A 21,009-nucleotide genomic window follows, 5' to 3' on the forward strand; every position below is an offset into this window, starting at 1 on the left:
TTCTGCAGTATCAATCCATTTACTTCTGCAAGATTTTACAGCTAGAACAACTGAATAGACTTATAATTGTTGATGTAAATATTTTACTATATATACATGTCTTGTAATTATTTTAGTTGTTTCATGAGAAATGTACCTGTTGTTTTTCTGAGAACTGTCTGAAGTTTACTGCTAATATGAATATACTGTGGTGGAGCTTTTCTCCCCAGGCCTACAATGAAAATGGGTTCTGCCCGGTCAGACTTTCCCGGATGACAAATGAATAAATACACTTTTGTCAGTTTGCAATAATCTTTAGAAGAGAAAGCAATTGTGTTCTTGGTCTGGTAGTTTAGCCTAGCTGGTGGTAGTGCGTTACTGTAAAGAGGGAAAAAGAGGCACTGGCAATAAAAAAAAATCAAGAAGGGAATACCTAGCACCACACATGCAAATAAGGAAACCATGGGGCAGTCTAAACCATTACAGCAGATTCTACATGTAAAGGGTAGAAGCTATCGTCTTAAATCTCTCCAATGTAACCAAATGGGGCAGGCACAGATCACATCTCCACAGATACTGGGAGGAGGAAAAGTTGCATGGAGGAAACAAAAGAGGTGACACCATAGTACTGGTGGATTGCTTGAAACTGTTGCTCCATATTATCACAAGGACCTGTATAATATTTTGGTATATATTAAAGAAGCCATTGTTAGGAGGGAAATTGGATCTGACATAACTATTATTACCCAGTAGTTGCCAGACTGAAGTATTACATGACCAAGCAGTGCACTCTAGTGAGGGTTATGGTTATGGTTTTCAGGTGCCAATGAGCAAGGAAATAAGCGAGTTGTAGTGTCTGCTGATATTCAAAATGATTTTGATAGCATACCTGAATCCATGTAGTTACACATAGCCAGACATAGAGATACGTGCATGGGATGGCAATGGAAAGATACCCAACAAGTGCCTACACATCCAGTTGTTGTTGGTGATGTGGTCATTTCAAAAATTGAGCTACACAGTAGCAAGAAGCCTGAGTCTGAGCCACAGCTATTCTTTGGGAGGCTTTTCAAGGAGAACTGTGGAATATTACAAAGACAGAGTTGAGACAGTTTTCAGATTCAACCTTACAAAACATAGAAGAGGTAGGAAAAAGAGGCTCCTGCTTCTCAAGTGAATCTATGTACTGGGAAAAGAGGTTATTATACGGACAACAGAATACTAAGGTGAGGAGAAGTGTTTACTGGTAGGCTCGTCTAGCTATAAGCCATAGCATTCTTTTTCCAGGCCATATTGGTATAAAACACATTGGAAATCTATGCAAATACCAAGCATTACAAAATACTTTAGAAGGAGCTGCAAGATGTGAGAGCAGTGTTAGAAGACTGGCAAGGAAGGGGAAAAAGCTAATGATGCTTTAGTGTCACTACCCGTTACTAAAGAACTGTCGGAAATGGTGGCCATTGACATTGTGTGGCTTTATAGTACTCTAATTATCACAGGTAACAGGCATATCTTTATAGTACTCTATCACAGGTAACAAGCATATCTTAGCAGTGTTATACTATGCTACTAGGTGCCATGAGGTAGTTGCTTTCCCCTCTATTAATGCAAACTGCTCTGTAAGAAATTGTCATCAGGATTGGTTTTCTCCTTGAAATAGGGGCAGGGGTTAAGTTCTTGTCATAACTTTGAACCTTGTTTGTAGTATAACACTTAAAGAATACCCCCTTCAATTCAAAATAAATGTCTTGGTTAAGAGATTTAATTCTCAAGACCATACTCAAAACATTTGCAGACTAGTTTAAAAAGGAATGGGATGAGTACCCATCCCACCTCTTCTTTGCATATAGAGCAGTGTCTCAAGAATCCAGTGCTTTTGCCATGAAAGCTGCTTTCTGCCCACAGGGTGAGGGGCTTCTAGACTTAACTTATGATGAGTGAAAATGTGATTATCACAAAGACTATGGTGTGGAGTACATGCTGAATTTCAAGACTAAACTGAAGAAGCATATGAAGATATCAAACAAGCACCTAGCATAAGCACAACAGCAAAATGCCTGGTAAACCATACAGTGAGAGTCTAAGAATATGCTGTTGGACAAAATGTAATCTTACCTACCCCTATCCAACAGAATAAGTATAGTTTGCAGGTATGGGTCATTTCACTATTAAGAGAAAAGTAAGCAATGTTAATTACATACAGGACAGGAAACAAAAATAAAAAATCTGTCATGCAAACATGATGTAGCCATACCATGATAGGGATTCATTGGCACTCAGTATCAGCAGTTGGTTACAGGAGGAATCAGATGCAGCTCTCCTGGAAAATCTTGGTAAGTCTTGGCCAGACACATTAATGGTTGATGTGTTACTGGTACAGTAGCTATCCCTTACCCGGGTTCAAGAAATGTAGGCAGTACTACAATCTGAGGCAAACTCAGTGTTTGGAATTGGGGGTTCAGTGGTTCAAGTAATACCGCATCAGGACTATTTAGCCAATTAACATGCAGAGTCCATTACAAAGGTAAAAGCTTTAGAATCCAACCAGGTATCAAGTTATTTTACAGAACGCTGTAGAGTACTGGATTGATGAATGAACTGTGGGAGCTTATTCCACACACACACCTGAGAGTGTGCTAAAGGCCTAGATCTAGTTAATGTTCTGCATTTATCAAGTGTATATGAGAAACCAGCTCCTCTAGTAACTCTACCTGAGTCCAATCATTCAGTATTTAACAGGCAAAGCTCTTCATTCCCTAAATCCCAATATGCTAAACACAACTTGCCCCATAAATACCTATAACTAATGAATTGCTCTTTATCTCTGAAATATTCTTTGTAAACTTCCACTGAATTTCTTTTAATAATAGTATATCTCCTTTACTGTATAGACATAGCAAAATATCATATTCTGTAATCGGATGAACATATGTTATGAATGTTTTTTTTTAAACAATTCTTTGTTTTTGCAGGTGAAAACCTTAAAATTAAACCTATGACTTTGATTGATTTAACTTTTATATTCTGAACATGAGATCCAAATTTTAATTATTGCAAACAAGAATGCCAAACTCTTTATACTCTGTAAGTTTCAATAAATCAGCACATCCAAGTTTCACATTAAAATTAACATTCAATTTACAAAAATATATAACACCTATTGATACGGAGCCCATTTTGTTTTAGCCAAGAGGCAACTAGACTCATATACAGATTGAAATGATCAATGTCTTTTGATATAACAACTATACATCTAAATAATTTTATATATTCAGCATATTTGGCCATCCATATAGTAGGGGATTTAGGTATCAGTGAGAACTATATTAAATTGCATCAATCCCAAGACCAATTCCCACGGGGGCTCCTTTGGTCACCTCTGACCAGTCAGATGTACAATTCTTTATTCTCATTCTTTGTGATCTCTAATACAGCCATTTGGTAACCCATTAAAAAATGTAAGGGTTTATCAGATGCTTGTGCATTGCCTCTAAAATAACATTATATTGGATATTGTCAAAAGCCTTAGATATATCTAAATAAACCATAATCGATGGTCCCAATTCAACTGCTAAAGAGACAGGCTTATAATAGTTAACTAAATGTATATAGGTTGAATGGTTCTGTGTGAACCATGCTGTGAGGTTGCCATTAGACAACCCTTTAATTCAGAACTGATAACAAACACCTTTCAAAACTCTTACCAGATAATGGTGTAAGGCTAATTGGCTGATAATTAGAGATTTTTTCAACTGAACCCCCTTTATGACTATGTATAACATCTTCAAGTTTCCAGCTTGTTGGAAACAATAGTTGCAGATATGTATATTACAAACGACCCAAAAGGATCCTGGTAAATTGTCTGAATGTATTCCACAATTATGTTTTTTACATCCAAGACATGGTCTCACAGTGTCCAAACTGTACTTCTTAACTGTCCAGATTTTTGAAGAATGTCCAGATTTTTACCTCAGATATTTGGTCTGTTCCTCATGAAATTTGTGGTTTTCTTGCAAATCGCTGGAATAATCTGAGGACTGAAGTCAGCAAATAATGACATACATTTGAGTTTCATACTTCAAATCCTTCAAAAATATATGTTATCACAAACCCTGTTGCTCTAACAATGTTCTAAGTTTATAAGAGCAATATTTAAAACCTGTCCCTGTTTTTAGGTGTTTGTCCTCCCATTTTGTCAAGCTTTGTCCAGATTTCTTGCACAAAGAGGTTGAGAGGAATGGGACTCCAAACTAAAAGATGGATTCTCAGATATCACTTATAATTAGTATCAAATCATATGGGGCTTTTATATCTATAGTATCTCATTTTAAGAAGTATTGGTTAAATGCATTAGGCAGTAGTTCTCCTATATGCAATACCTCACCATCCAAATTAATTAAGCCAACTGTTTTTATTTCTCCTTTAGACTGATTAGCATTAAAATATTTTTTTTCAGATACACTTTTCATACTTGCATTTAGCAGTTGTTAACAATGACTTCAGTCTTCTAGTAACCGAGTTATAATCTGTTTAGGAGTAATGTTCTTAAACTTGTTTCCATATACTGAACTTCTCTTTTTCTTCCTCATTAACTTACAATGTGTAATGTCCCACCAAGGAGGTGAATACTTCTCATGTGTCCTAGTAATACGTCTCCTGCACTTATTAATCTGTCCACTACATATTCTGCCATATATATTCCAACTGGTAACTTCGGTATCGTCTTTACCTTCTAAATCTCTATTTGATAAGTAAAGAGAATTCATTTGATAAATTATATCTAAATCAAAAATGATTGCCTTATCAAATATTGTCTTTGGCAAATACTTTCTGTGTTTATTCATCAATGTATCAAATTCAAATACTATATGATCTCAGCTACCAAGTAAGTACAACTGTTTTACATTAATTAAGCTATTTGGAATATTAGTAAGTAAGAAACCTAAAATATTATTTAGACTTGTAGGAAAATATGATTTGTGTTAAATTATAACTGAAATAGAGATCATAAAATTATTCTTTCAATAGAATCCCAACTGTCTAGTTTATCTTCTGAAAGTTAAGGTCACCCAATATAATCAAGTAATTAAATTTCATAAAGTTATATAATCAATTGAAAAACAGATGGTAATCTAGGGTTGACAGTGAGGGACTTGTATAGCTAATCAACAAATGAATAGGGTTAGTTGTTGTGTTAGCAGTTATAAGTAAAAACAAAATTTCTAAACTGCGATTAGCCTCCAGCACCCTAACATTTACCCTTCTATGTGGCACACCTCATCACGAAGGGCTTTTCATCCAGAAAAAAGGAGGTCATTGTCCCACTGTACTCATCCCTCATTAGACCCATTATAGAATACAACGCCCCATTTGGTATGTACCTCTCAAGACATCTGCAACAACTGGAAAGGCCTCAGAAATACCTCACTAAGAGAATCACAGGCCTAAAGCAGATGCCCTACGCTGACCGCCTTAAAAAACTCCAGCTATACTCTGTCGCATATCGTCTACTCAGAGGCGATCTCTGCTTAACATACAAGGCCATGTCAAACCCAGAGCTGTTGGACATGCTACACTTAAAGAAATCCCAATCCGTCAGAGCTACACGCTCCAGGGATCTAAACCTTGTCATCACAATAAACAAAACATGCTGGAGGGATAGGTTCCTGACCCAGAGACTCCCCAGACTCTGGAATAGATTGCCCATACATATCAAGCAGAGTGCCTCTTTGGACCTCTTCAAAAGGAACCTTGACGACTGGATGGGAGAAAGGAAATTCACCCCAGGGATCATCTCAGTCGCCCTGCTAGACAGGGGTCCAGGAAAGTAAATAATGTGGGAAGAAATAGCCAGGGGATTGTTATGGCTAGGCTTGTATAGGCCCTAGGGCTGATAGCCTAGTACCAACCTATGAACCTATGAACCTATGAACCACAAGATGCAGACACTCAGACAGTCATATATTTGATAACCACTTAATGAAACGTGGTTACAGTTCCAAGATTCTGTAATCATAATCATATCATATTCATTTTCCAGCCAAATGAATTGTAGTTAATTAATTTTCTTATTCAAACACCTAGAAACGTGGTCATTCAGACCTGGTGGGTGGCATTTAGCAAAATCTGCCATCTATACTCACTTCTATATATGTTATTTGAACAGTCCACCCCTCAAAGATCTTTCTTGATAATTTCCAAGATACCAAGAAAGATATTAGAGGGGGGGCTAAATGCCACCCACCATCCAGGTCTGAATGACCATCTTTCCCTTGTACCTATACTTAAAGAGCGACCAAACTATGAACTGTAAAAGTTTTTATAGAAAGTTTTTGAATAATATGTTTGTTTTGTATTCATATTAATAATTAAATATTCATATTAATAATTTCCATTTAAAATGGTAACAACTAGTATACTGTGATTTTAGAATGAACACTTGAATGTTTTAAAAAGTTCATGAACAGTTTTATTGGATAATTGAATTATTTAAGTACTTAACTGATGTTAATTAACTCAAGGATAAAATCACTTTGTGACTGGATGTTAACTGTTTTCATAAAGTCCTGTAGTGTGGCAGACGAAAGGGCTTGACGTATTTTGTGGCTGTGAATAAACGGAAGAATTTTACTTGGACTCTTTTTTTTGGTATCAGGTCTGGTTCCACAAGGTGTGTTGGTTTATACAGTTTATTTTTCTCATTGGAGAATACTTTTTTGTGCATTTGGTGTATTATTAATGAGTTATAAAAATGTCTACAGTTTAACAGCCTCTGTAATCCTAAATGGATAACTTGCAATTTGCATGCACTGAGACAGGCAACCATTACCTTTTCCCTATCACTGCCACGCACTGGTCTGATACATTTTAAATCATAGTCACCTGTTACTAATCCACCATGAATTTGTGTCTTAACCATATCTATTTGCTCATATCTAATCTTAAAATTTCCTTCAACAGCTCTTGTCTTTACCTACCCTTTTGTTTCTACTGAGACATTCAAACTTCTCTCTGTATTATCACTATCCCTCCATTACATTTTAGCTCTCTTGGTCCAGTATCTGTATCCATATGTACAGAGTCATTGTTTTCTATAGTCTCTACCCTATCTGTGGGCAATAAGCCTTTATTCCATAACAAATGGGAAGTCATAATGCAATCAGTTTGAATGTCTGTGTCCAATAATGATTTATTTACTCCTGTGTCAGTATTAATAATATTGTCATAATGGTTTAGATGTTTACCCCACAGACACAAGGTAGAGGATTTAATTCTCAACCTGAGGGAAATTGACTAGGTTTAAGATGGCAAACAAGAACAGCTAGCCTAGTACTTACCTATGAAACTATGAATCTAACAGTCTGAGGACACATTCACTGTTAAGCTAGGATGTTCCCAAGTGGTAGATCACCATGTGGAAACACAAACCCAATAGCCAATCAAACTGGCTTCATACACGGTGCCTGAGCAAGTCAAGTAGATCACATAGAAGAAACTGCAGGAAATATTGGATCTGAGAGAATCCAAAAATCCAGCAATCCCTTTGTCTAACATGTAGTTGTTGTTGTGTCTTTCAGCTTTTCCCAGTTAGGGGTCACCACAGCAGAACTCCAGTCTGCTAATGATTGGCAGTAGATTTTTATGTGCCGAGTTGCCAGCCCTGATGCACAACCTTCAATGAAGGTACGCCCATTCACGCATGTCTCCACACAGAAGACCCTCTAGCTGAGAATCGAACAGGACAATGTCTTACTGTGAGGTGACAATACTACCGCAGCACCACCACCGCAGTCTTTGTCTAGCATGTAGTACTGGTGCTAAAAAAGGATATGAGAAAAATCTTGATGATTGGATGGGAAATAGGAAATTCACCGCGGGGATCACCTCTGTATCTCTGCTCGACACTGGCACAGGAAAATAATTTTCTTGGGTGGCAAAAGCCAGGGTACTTTTTTGGCTGGGCTTGTATAGGCCCCAGGGCTGATAGCCTAGTACCTACCTATGAACCTATGACTAGAGGGGATTAAATATTCAGAAAGAATTAAACGCTTACCCCTTGCCCAGAACAAATTCTTTGAGATTAAATCATCAAGGTGACATTGACATGCAGTAATGATACAGTCTCAAAGATGTTGTTATATTTTCATTGGATTACAGGTTCATAAGTAGTTTCTTGGCATAAACTCCAGGGAACTATTATTATTAACCCAAACTCCTAACTGTTCCATATCACTGTCTGCTTAAATTACTTGCTCAAGGTCACACAGCAAGCAAATTAAGGTTGAGGGAATCAAATCCCATGTCACATGAAATAGTTTATGTACAGTTCTTTTAATAAGGTATTTTCATTTTGAGGTAAAAGCACGTCTTTGTATGTGTGCAAAATTGCCCAAGTCAGCCACACTATTACAATATTTATTTTTAAAATCATTACCAGTTAACCTTTGCAGAACCTGAAACATTTTAAAACCAAAATAAAGTGTAAAAAAGATAGAAGCACTCTGCATAGATTTTATCAGTCTTCTTTATAATGATATTTCCTAGTACTGACATATCTCTGTAGAGAACTCTCAATTTTTTGCAGTTTTGTATGTGAAATGGTCTATTTGAAACTGTTAGCATACTTTAATCATACTTATCTAAACAGTTGCATGCTATTATTTACCTTTGGTTTTCTTACTGTATTACAGTGCCTCCAGAAATGGATAACATCATTTCTCCAAGTGCAATTTTTATTGGCGAGCCTGTGGTCCTCACCTGCACCGTAAGTGGCTACAAACCTGCTCCTTTGGTTCTTACTTGGTTCAGACAAAGTAATGGAGAAAATAACTCAATTGTGAATTGGTGTCAGCAAGATTACTATTCCAACTATTCTACCAGCCTAATGCAGATGACTCCCAAGTTAAAAAATGTTGGGATCGAAGGTGAAAGAAGAGGCAATTACTCGCATACTGCAACAGTACTAACTCATAATGACTCATCATACACGGTCACTTCTAATGTTACATTTATTGCTCAGCCCATGACAAAGCTTGTGGAGTACATCTGTAAAATCTTTCATCCCCCCACAAAGCATACAGAGGAGAAGAGGATTACAATTACCAACCAAGGTAAAGATGTTTGTTTTACTTTGTGAACTTCTTTCCGATATATTTATTAATCAGAAAAAAAATGCAACATATATAATTTGTCATTTGAAGTTCCTCTTTGAAATAGCTTTTGCTTAAAATTACCATCAGACTAAGTAGTGTGTGCTAAAAGTATGATTAGATGACTGCTGTACAGACTACACATGCATCTAACAGTCTGATGATTTCTTACTCTGAAAATAAAAAAAGAGCATTTAGCATCAAAGTGCATTATCACTGGATAAAATCATTTTAGGTATGTTTTAGCGAGATTTTGCTACATTATTTCTAGGCCTAAGAACATCACCAGTACTGTTAAGTCATTGGTAGTGGTGATTAGCTTATCAGGAATGAGTGTACTATTTTTAGTAAAATACAGACATAATGGCAGATTAACTATTTATTGCTTTTGTTTCTTATCTAAGAAGGTGGCTAGGTTAATAATTATTACATTAATTTCTCCTTAAATGTTGTTAACATATGTAAAACTTGAATCTTTACCTGTTAAAATGTGGTACAAAAGGGTTGCCAGGCACCTAAAACGTTCTGTTTTGTTTAAATAAAACAGCATGAAGCTAAATCAAATAAATGGAGTAGGACATGATTTGTTACAGTTTGGTGGCCATGTAAGTATTATTTGTTCATGTAAATTTTTTGGGGATGTTTGTGAGCATTAGGGGTCAGAAAGATTGCTTATAATGAAAAGAGTATATAATACAATGGCATTCAATTCTATGGCAAGTAGCAGGAACAGAGCAAGATGAAGGATAAAAACAAAAAGTATGGAGACCATTCAGGCCTCTGTATTACATGAACGATAATTCAGTTAAGCAATAATAAACAGTGGTGGTGAGAGTTGTCCACTGTTTATTCAGTAATGCTTAAGTTAAACCACTGGGGAACAGCATGACTCTTCTAACTAGAAGATATGTGGGTTATTACGCAAAGCCACACCCATTCATAGACTTCACGTGCATTCCTTTATCTAAAAAAAGCAGTTTCTTGAAGATCTTTAACTAGTTGTAGTGTGCCAATAAAAACAAAAGGTGTTCAGATAGATGGGAGAGGAAATACAGAATGTTTATTTTTGTCAAAGTTCAGTGGTGAGGTGTTTGTACAGTGCACAGTAGTTTTATTTTACTCTGAAGAAATGCCATACAGTACAGGTGTTGTTCACAACTCTGAAGAAATACCATAAAGTGCAGGTGCTGTTCACAACTCTGAAGAAATTCAGTGCAGTGCATGTGCTGTTCACAGAAGAACAAGCCAAACCTATGTTCCTGACTACCATAGAAGTCATCATCAGTTTTAACAGGTTTGAAATGGAGGTCAGGAGACTGTCACATCAAGAAGAATTTCTAAAGTTCTGTTCCCAAAATCTGAAAACAACAAGTAGATGGTGCATATAAAATAGATCCTGCAGATGGTCCTATTCAAATGCAAGTACAGTTGTCCTAAGCTGAGTGGGCAGATAAGCACAAGCACATGAAACAACCCCCCACCCACCCCAACAAACTGTATTATTCAAAGATTATTGTGGGGAGTGTTACTGCTTGACCTACTTCACTTACAAGACTTTCTGGAACTAAACCACTGGTTCACCTCTGTCTCTCGTCTGGTCAGGGTAAAACAGATGATCAGTTGTGGGTTATCTTCAAGCACTTTTATTATATGCAAACACATCACAAATTAGGCTAAATAACTTTAACTTATAAACTAAGTAGCTATACTACACATCAATGTAAATACTCTGGCTGTACTCTCAAAATGGCATTGAAGCTAACACGTGCTCGCTATTTATATGCATGTTCAGTCCTTGGAAATGCTTCTTAAAGGTACAATACATTTGTTATTCTACATCTTCCCAGTTTAGAAATGAGTCATGCAATAGTGACATTGACTGATATGCAATAAACACAGGAATAATTGTCATTATGCAATTATACAGAACTAGACACATATATATACAATTATGTCCAAGTTGCTGTGTATTTCACACTGGGCCTGGAAATATGACCAAATTGTGTGACATAGAAATTGTGATTAGGTTTACCAAATAGGATTGTCTCTACCGACTGTTCAATTTTAGGGACATCGGGAATCTCATCAGGAACAGTGGTAGAAGTCAAGACATGTTCTGGAACAGGAACATTGTCTGGATTGCTCTGAGATTTAGAGTCTTCATCACAGGAACAATGCTGCGATATCAGTTCTGCTACAGAAAGAAGATGTCTACGATTTCTCCTTTACTCCATATCCTCGGATTTCACAAATTAAGATCTTGGCTCTGCACATATACTTGTCACTTGACCAAACCTATCAAAACCTTTCGCTGTTTGTATCCTCACTGTCTATCCTTCTTTCAATGGACAAATAAATCTGCTCGATTTGTCATAACTGGACTTCTGAAAAGAATGCTTTCTGAATAATTGGGTTGTGATTGCTTTGTTGTTTTTAGCTTTAGGCCCCAATAAACTGTAACTGATAGACAGTGTTCTAGTTTGCCTGTATAGAAGTCTCTGAGCAGGTGAGCCAAGTATATTGTCACGGGGTATGTTTCTGAAATTGAATAAATTCAAAAAAGCATTGGCGTTATCACGCTTTGACTTCTAAAGTAATTGCTTTGCATTCTGTACTGCATGTTCAGCTAGTCCATTTGACTGTGGATATTCTGGACTACTAGTAACATGTGCAAAGTCCCACTCTCTTGCAAATTTATGTAACAGTTGACTGGTAAATCGGGTGCCATTGTCAGATATAAGCTTCTGTGGACTCCTATGGACTGAGAAATTATATTTCAATTTAGTAATAACAGTAGTGGACCTTAGATTAGGTAGTAGATCGATCTCAAACCAATTTGAACATGAGTCTACCAGTACTAAGTAATGTTGACCATTCCACTCAAATATGTCAGTAGGTACAATTGCCCAAGGTAGTTCAGGGACTTGATTAGGCGAAGGGTTTCTTTTTGCAAATGTAGTTTAGTACTATTGCATACTAAACAAGATGAAAGTACTTTATCAATATCTTTTGCTAGTGAAGTCTAAAATACTAGTCCTCTTGCCCTTCTTTTGGTAGATTTGGAACCCAGGTGACCATGATGCAAAATCTGGATATATTCTTGTTGTAAGGAAGCAGGAGCAACAATTTTAGGATGTTTGAAAATAATTCCATCTTCCATCAACAACTCATCTCTGTAAGGAAAGTAAGGTTGTACTTCAGGAGGTACACTATATCGTTTTGACGGCCATCCAACATTGATGTAGTGATTTGGGCTTTTGCAAAACTGTATCAGTCTTTGTATGATCTCATAGCTCATCAAGTCTTGTGGTAGAAAAATTACGTACTTCCATGACATCAAAGTCAAAATTCTCTGTCAAGCTGTTCTGTGGTATTTCTGGGTGATCTGGATAAGGTATCAGCCAGATAAAGGCCTTTTGTATAGACCATTTTGAAGTTGTACTTTTGCAATTTAAGCATCATTCTTTGTAATCTCGCTGGAACTGAATGCATAGGCTTCTTAAAAATAGTGACTAGAGGTTGATGATCAGTTTCAATCTGAATTTCTTAACCACAGATATAATCATGAAACTTGGAACATGAAAACCCTATTGCCAAAAGTTCCTTCTCAATTTGAGCATACTGCATTTCTGTTTGGGTAAATGTTCTAGATGCATAGGCTGCTGGTCTGCCCTCTTGAAGAACTGCTGCACCTAAACCAAACTTAGAAGCATCTCAGGAAAGAGTTACTGATTTGTTGACATCATAGTACCTTAACACTGGTGAGGTAGCAAGTTTCTGCTTAAGATCTTCAAATGCTTTCTGATACTGTTCTAGCCATGACCATGTAACATTTTTTCATGTGAGCTCTCGCAAAGGCACTGGAATCTGGTATAAATGTTCCTAAATAGTTGACCATACCAAGAAAATGTAGAGCTTGCACATTTGGTGCTGGCATCTCAAGAATGGCTGCCTGCTTGGACGTTTCTGGTCTCAAGCCAATGCTAGTAAACAAATGTCCCACATATCTAACTTCAGGTAGTCTGAATTTGCACTTCAGAGGATTGAGCTTTAAGTTCACTTCACATGCTCTATTTAGAACTCTCTTAAGATTCCTGGCATGGTCTGCTTCACCATTGCCTCCGACCAATAAATCATCTAGTATTATGGCACAAGGATATCCTGAAAAAATTTGCTCCATTGCACACTGGAAGATTTCACTTGCAGGAATTTATTCCAAATGGCATTCTAAGGAATCTGTATCTTCCAAATGGGGTTCTAAATGTAGTCAATAGTGAAGATTTGCGATCAAACATCACTTGCCAAAATGAATGCTTTGCATCTAAATAGAAAAAAACAGTGGCATTCGGTATTAGGGCTGCAACTTCTTTGATGGTGGACATAGGATGATGTGGTCTCTTTAATGCTTTGTTTAAATCTCTTGGATAAATGCATATTCTGATTTTGCTAGAGAAGTCTAAAATACTAGTCCTCTTGCCCTTCTTTTGGTAGATTTGGAACCTGGGTGATCATGATGCAAAATATGGATATATTCTTGTTGCAAGGAAGCAGGAACAACAATTTTAGGATGTTTGAAAATAATGCCATCTTCCATCAACAACTCATCTCTGTAAGGAAAGTAAGGTTGTACTTCAGATGGTACACTAGATCGTTTTGATGGCCATCCAACATTGATGTAGTGATTGGGCTTTTACAAAACAGGATCAGTCTTTGTATGATCTCATAGCTCATCAAGTCTTGTGGGTAGAAAAATTACGTACTTCCATAACATCAAAGTCAAAATTCTCTGTGTCAAGCTGTTCCATGGTATTTCTGGTTGATCTGGATAAGGTAGCCAGATAAAGGCCTTTTGTATAGACAATTTTGAAATTGTACTTTTGCAATTTAAGCATCATTCTTTGTAATCTCGCTGGAACTGAATGCATAGGCTTCTTTAAAATAGTGACTAGAGGTTGATGATCAGTTTCAATCTGAATTTCTTAACCACAGATATAATCATGAAACTTGGAACATGAAAACCCTATTGCCAAAAGTTCCTTCTCAATTTGAGCATATTGCATTTCTGTTTGAGTAAATGTTCTAGATGCATAGGCTACTGGTCTGCCCTCTTGAAGAACTGCTGCACCTAAACCAAACTTAGAAGCATCTCAGGAAAGAGTTACTGGTTTGTTGACATCATAGTACCTTAACATTAGTGAGGTAGCAATTTTCTGCTCAAGATCTTCAAATGCTTTTTGATGCTATTTTAGCCATGACCATGTAACATTTTTTCATGTGAGCTCTCGCAAACGCACTGAAATCTGGTATAAACATTCCTAAATAATTGACCATACCAAGAAAATGTAGAGCTTACACATTATTTGGTGCTGGCATCTCAAGAATGACTGCCTGCTTGGACGGGTCTGGTTTCAAGCCAATGCTAGTAAACAAATGTCCTACTTCTGGTAGTCTGAATTTACACTTCAGAGGATTGAGCTTTAAGTTCACTTCACATGTTCTATATAGAACTATCAAGATTTCTGTCATGGTCTGCTTCACCATTGCCTCTGACCAATAAATCATCTACTATTATGGCACAAGGATATCCTGAAAAAGTTTGCTCCATTGCACACTGGAAGACTTCACTTGCAGGAATTTATTCCAAATGGCATTCTAAGGAAGCTGTATCTTCCAAATGGGGTTCTGAATGTAGTCAATAGTGAAGATTTGCGATCAAACATCACTTGCCAAAATGAATGGTTTGCATCTAAATAGAAAAAAACAGTGGCATTCGGTATTAGAGCTGCGACTTCTTTGATGGTGGACATAGGATGATGTGGTCTCGTTAATGCTTTGTTTAAATCTCTTGGATAAATGCATATTCTGATTTCATCCAAGCCTTTTTTTGTGAGTTGCTCCCATGGATGACACCTAGTCAGTTGGTTTTGTAATTGGACAAATTACACCTTGCTGTACCATTTTATCCAACTGAGATTTGACCTTATGCTGCATGGCTATTGGAACTCTTCTTGCTGGTCTGACTACTGGACTGATCTCTGGGTCTAATTTCATAGAATACACAACTGGAGGTTTGCCCAACTTGTTATCGAAAATATCAGCATACTCTGAAAAAATAGTGGTAGTGAAGCTGGAACTGGAACATGTGCTTATTTGATGACCTTCTTTGGTAAAAGAAAGCAGATTCATTCTCAAACTGTCCCTGAGACCCAATATTGACTGCACATGTCTTCTGACTACATAGAATAATAAGCTATAACAGTGCTTGGCCACATAACATGACAGCACTACTGACCCTTTGGTTTTAATTTCTTCACCATCATAAGCAACAAGTTTTGCACAACTGGTCACATTTAGTTGTTCACCAGCTCTCACTTTAGCAAAAGTATCTGCAGACATAACACTGCACACAGTGTCTACCTTAAGCTCTGTGGATTTGCCATTGATCTGGACAGTATAAAACACTTCATTCTTTGCCAATAAATCTTCTGTATCAACCCTTTCACCAATTACTGATACACCATCTACATAGAAAGCAGTCTGTTCAGGTCTACTTGATTCATTTGCTTTTTCGAATGACCTTTCTTTACAACAGTGTGAGGCTGACTTGATTTACAAAATCTTTGAAAAATGGTTCAATTTCTTACATTTGTGACATTGCTGACCAAACACTATGCGCTTTTCTCTTTTAGACTCATGGCTGGTACCACAATTCCAACAGTTGACAAAGCTTGATTTGGCTTTTGCTGATTCATCCTTGTACTATACTGATCAACCTTTGTTCTGCACTGAGCATGCTCCTTTAACTGAACTAGTCATAGGACTTGCTGGAGGATTATGGTTCTTCCCCAGTAAAACTCACAGGGGCTGCAGCTGCCATGTGCTTAAGCCTGTTTTTGCCAGTCACATGTTGCATGCTATCTACATTTGCTCTGGAACCTGCTAAAACCATGCTTTTATCACTTGCAAGCATATTTGTGTGCCTTTCTGTAACTTCATGGATTTGACAAATCTCAATGGCTTTGCTCAGCATTAAATCACTGTCACGAAGCAAAATCTTTCTCACAGCAGCACTATTAAAACCACACATGAGCTTGTCCTTTATTAACTCATCCTTTAAATCATCAAACTTACATGTTTTAGCTTTGTTTCTCAGGTAATATAAGCTGAAAAATTTCTCCTTGCTTTTGATCTCTTGTGTAAAACAAATGCCTCTCTAATGTAACATTGGTCTGGGGGTTACACATTTATCTGAATTTGCACTTCAAACAGTAGGGATCTTCCCTTAATTCAGCCTGCACTACAATACGTAGAGTTTCACCTTCAGCTTCATACACTGCTGGTGCATATACAAATGAACGCTCCCTTTCAGTGGCCTCTGACCCTGCTAGGTTTAGAAAAATGAATTCCCTGGTGCATGCATCTTTATCAGAAAAAGCTGCTTGTATAAATGGGTTTACTTGAAAACACAGACATGCCAAAACACCGACGAGAACACTGAGACTGGAAGATCAACAACTGAGATGACCGAGAGTTTAAAAGCATGAAACTTCACATGCCCGACAAACCACAGTCGCAACAATCAACAAAAAACAAATACCTTTTCCAGAAAACACACACACAACACAAGCACACCAAAAACCTTATAAACCTACACTAAACCTTACATACACAACTATCTATGCACTAACTTTAACCTAAAACCTAACCCTAAGGTCCGTCACTATCGCACAATCACCTAACCAGTGCCCTAACCCTAAAGTCTGTCACTATCGCACACTTACCTTACCCGCACCCTAACCATAACTCACTTAACCTGCCCCTAACCCTAAAGTCTGTCAATATCGCACACTTACCTTACGATGTCGGTGTTCTCAGCGTCGGGCTTTTAAACTGTCGGTCATCTCAGTTGTCGATCTTCCAGTCTGTCTATTCTCGTCGTCAGTGTTTTGGCGTGTCGGTGTTTTCAAGAAGACCCATATAAATATATCATACTCTTGCTCAAATATTCTCCAACTATCTGCAATATTCTGATCAAATACAAGCGGTATCCATTTTCAAAATCTGTCTGCCATATCAACTTATCTCAGTGAAGACCTGTATTATGTAGGAACAACCACACTTATACATATAACTATAAAACACACTCAGCAGAGTAAATGCCTCTGTGCTTTCACAAAACCAGTAGAAATAATGTCCAAAAGCACAAAGCAACAGAAGGCAGCCACCAGCTTTGCAATAATCAGACAGTAAATGATTTATTAATAGAACATGTTATCACCAATGAACTAGCCAAATTCCTAGAAGTTGAGTATCCTACTATACCATCAATACAAGGTATACCAAAAATACATAAAAATGCTTACAATCCCCCTATGAGACCAATAGTCTCAGGTAGAGGTTGGAGTACAGAGCCCTTCTCTTTATATGTGGAAAAGCAGCTAAGACCCATTTTAGATAGAAATGAGATTATACTTAAAGACACTAAACAATTTTTGATGGATCTATATACTTACAGCAGCACAAATTTGATGGAAATGGATATGATATTTGTAACACTAGACGTGCAGTCGCTATTCACAATGATTCCCAATGACATGGGTATTGATTATATTAAGAAGTATCTCACTAAATATAGTGAATACAGTACACCTATGATTTATCTCATTTGTTTATTTCTTGAAATTATTCTTGAGAATAATGTATTTGTCTTTGACAGTACTATGTATATTCAATGTGATGGCGTGGCTATGGGCACCTCGTGTGCCAATAGTTACGCCAACATGTTTTTGGCCCTATGAGAAGAGGAACAACTTTTTGTGAAACCATGGTTTAAAACACATTTCTTTTTATCGTCGTTTTGTGGACGATATTTTTATTCTCTGGAGATTCATTTGAATGAATGCATATTGCAAATGAATAGCATGACTGCATGTCTTAGATTTACATCCAGTGTTTCATACAATAGGATTGAATACTTAGATGTTTTTGTTAAAAGAGTGATGGACACGTCTATTAATACAGGAGTCCATAGAAAAAAGTGTTATAAAAATACACTCCTTCATAGACGTAGTATGCATCCTCAGTACATTTTTGATAATGTTATTAAAGGGCAAGGTATGAGGATTTCACGTCTTAATGCTACACAGGATGGATATAGGCATGAAATCGATATTTTTAAAAATAGATTGATCAAGCGTGGATATGATCAATGTGAAATAGAATGTGGGTTACAGAATATGGATTTGTTGAGACATAATAGAGCTGCACCCTTCTACTCCAACAAAAGGGGAGAGTCAGATAAAAGTGAAAGTGTAGCACCCACTTTGAAAATACCAATGTATTACACAAAAGATAACTATGATACCATGAACATTATACAACAGCATTGGTGTATCCTCAGTACAGATGTAGATCTAAAAAATATCGTAGGAGATAAATCTAGATACCAATTCAAAAATAAACCGAACCTTAAAAGACTGCTGTGTTATCCAACAGAGACATCGAGAAATGAACATCACACAGGAACATATCCCTGTGGCAGGTGTAATTACTGTTATTATATAAATAAAACAGATAAATGTGTGCATCCAGATACAGGCAAAATCTATTATTTCAAAGTAACAGCTGACTGTAATACTATGCATGTAGTTTATTCGGCAACATGTCAATACTGTTCTTAATATTGCATAGGAAAAACTGATAGGGCATTTCGAAATAGAATAAGGGAGCATTTGTATGCCATTAGGGTGAATTACCAAAATAACACTCTAGCTAAGCAAGTACAGCTATATGGCAGTGAGCACACATTTAAGTATATGGCTATTGATATAAATCAACCAACTATAAGAGAAGGAAATGTAAGAAATGTTACAGAAAATAAAGAAGCAACTTGGATAATTAGAATGAGGCAGATAAAGGTAGAGGCCTTAATGAAAGGGCCTCGATCAAACCCATTCTAAGAACTAGAAAGGACAGCATTAGGTAGAAAGAAAAATCTACTATATGGCCTATAATTGCTTCTTTACATACTATATCAATTTTTATATATCATATTAATTGTATATAATATTTGGATATAATCACTTTCCATTCAGTGTAATAACATTATAGCTATTTACATAATAAGCTTTATGATCAATGTATGTATATGATATTTAAATAACATCTTTTTAGGCTATATTTAAGTATATCATACAGCTAGTGTGCAAATGTTATTCATACACCATACATCAAGTACATCAAAGCTTTTAGCATAATTCACGCTTCATATGTGTGGGATACTCAAGTTATTAGGTCTTGTATTTTATTATCTAAACCTAGTTGCTAACTTCATTTTCATTTTAGAAGTCTCAATAAGAATTTTATTTTTATTTTAATGTGCATGATACAATGTATTCTTTTTAGTGCTGCATGAAGGTAAAAATGTGCAGTTATATAGATATATCAACTCAGTCATTTATGCGAATTTAAGAATTTATAAATATATCCAGCTTATGCTTTAAATCTTGTGTAAATCATAAATTTATAACTCTTGATTTAAATTACGATTTATATTGGCAGTTTAATATTTCATTGATTAGTTCAAATACGGTGTAAGAACATAACGTAATATTTTGCATGAGTAACATGTAAACTGATGGTGATTTATTGGGTATCCATATAATTAATATACCATTTAATGCAACAGTGTAGTGTGATATGAAACCATTTAGAGTTGGAGCTGGATAACGTTAGCAATTTATGTGACACGCCATAAGCAAACATTGTTGCTTATAATATACACATCATATATATAAAAAAAATTTTAAGTGAAATATGGGTTAGTCCAATAGTAATTGATTAATCTTACTTGTTATTATTTATATATTTTTTAACGTGAGATTTAAGAGACTCCCGTAGTGAATACTGTCTACATAGCTTAGGGGACAGAGTATTATAATAATGGATTCATGGCACCACAGGTATTATTGCAGAAGATAATTTTGCTGTTTTATCAGAAATATTAGAGATGGAACTGGATAATGCAAGTAATTTATGTGATACGTTATAAGTAGACCGTCGCTTATAACATATACATCACATATATAATAAATAATATAAAAATTTTTTTTCAAGTGAAATATGGGCTAATTCAATAGAAATTGATTAATTTCACTTGTTATTACATATTCTTTAATGTGAGATTTAAGAGATTCCCACAGTGGATACCCATAAATAGCTTAGGTGACGAAGCTTTATAATTATGGATCCGCAGTACAATAGGCACTATCGCAGCAGAAAATATCGCTGTTTTATAACAATATGTTTTAACAGGTTCAATACAAATTTATTTAAGAATTAGTCAGAATGAAAATATTATTATTTTTAAAGAAAAGTCTTTGTGTGTATTATCAGTTTTAGTATATGCATTTAACAGGTTTTTGTATTTTTAAAAAAGTTAATAGGATAATTAATTCCATATCACATGACTACTATTTAAGTAACTGTTTGTGCATTGCAAATGTTTTATGGTCTGATGAAGCAGATAGTGAAAGCACTTACCGAATAAACGTTTTATATATATTTTTTCAAAGAAGCTAGACTGGATTATTGTACAGCTGGTGGCTGCCTACTGTTGCTTTGTGCTTTTGGACACTTATACATATGCCTGAAATTTATACCAGAATTTGTAACTATGCCCAATAGCACAGCAAGTCTCTGTATAAGAGAACTTTGCAAAATAAGTTTCCTGGGTACTGTAATACCCTTGAAACCACTTTACTGTAAAAGTCATTTATCTTGAAATTACTTTACTGTAAAAGTAATTTATCATCATTTTGAGAAACATTTTGAATAATTGCACTGTGCAAATAAACTAGGCAGAAGAAGCTGAGTGCAA

General features: G+C 36.1%; 1 protein-coding gene across 1 annotated transcript in view; it reads left to right on the forward strand.

Moving 5' to 3' along the window:
* LOC122797787 overlaps positions 1–21,009 on the forward strand; it is a 626,362-nt gene that overhangs the window by 395,495 nt on the left and 209,858 nt on the right. The window contains exon 7 of the mRNA XM_044066308.1: positions 8,673–9,092. Coding sequence (XP_043922243.1) covers positions 8,673–9,092 — 420 coding nt within the window. The remainder of the gene's footprint in view (positions 1–8,672; positions 9,093–21,009) is intronic.

This window comes from Protopterus annectens, chromosome 3.part1 (assembly GCF_019279795.1).
Source record: "Protopterus annectens isolate FY-2018-M chromosome 3.part1, PAN1.0, whole genome shotgun sequence".
Taxonomy (NCBI): Eukaryota; Metazoa; Chordata; order Ceratodontiformes; family Protopteridae; genus Protopterus; species Protopterus annectens.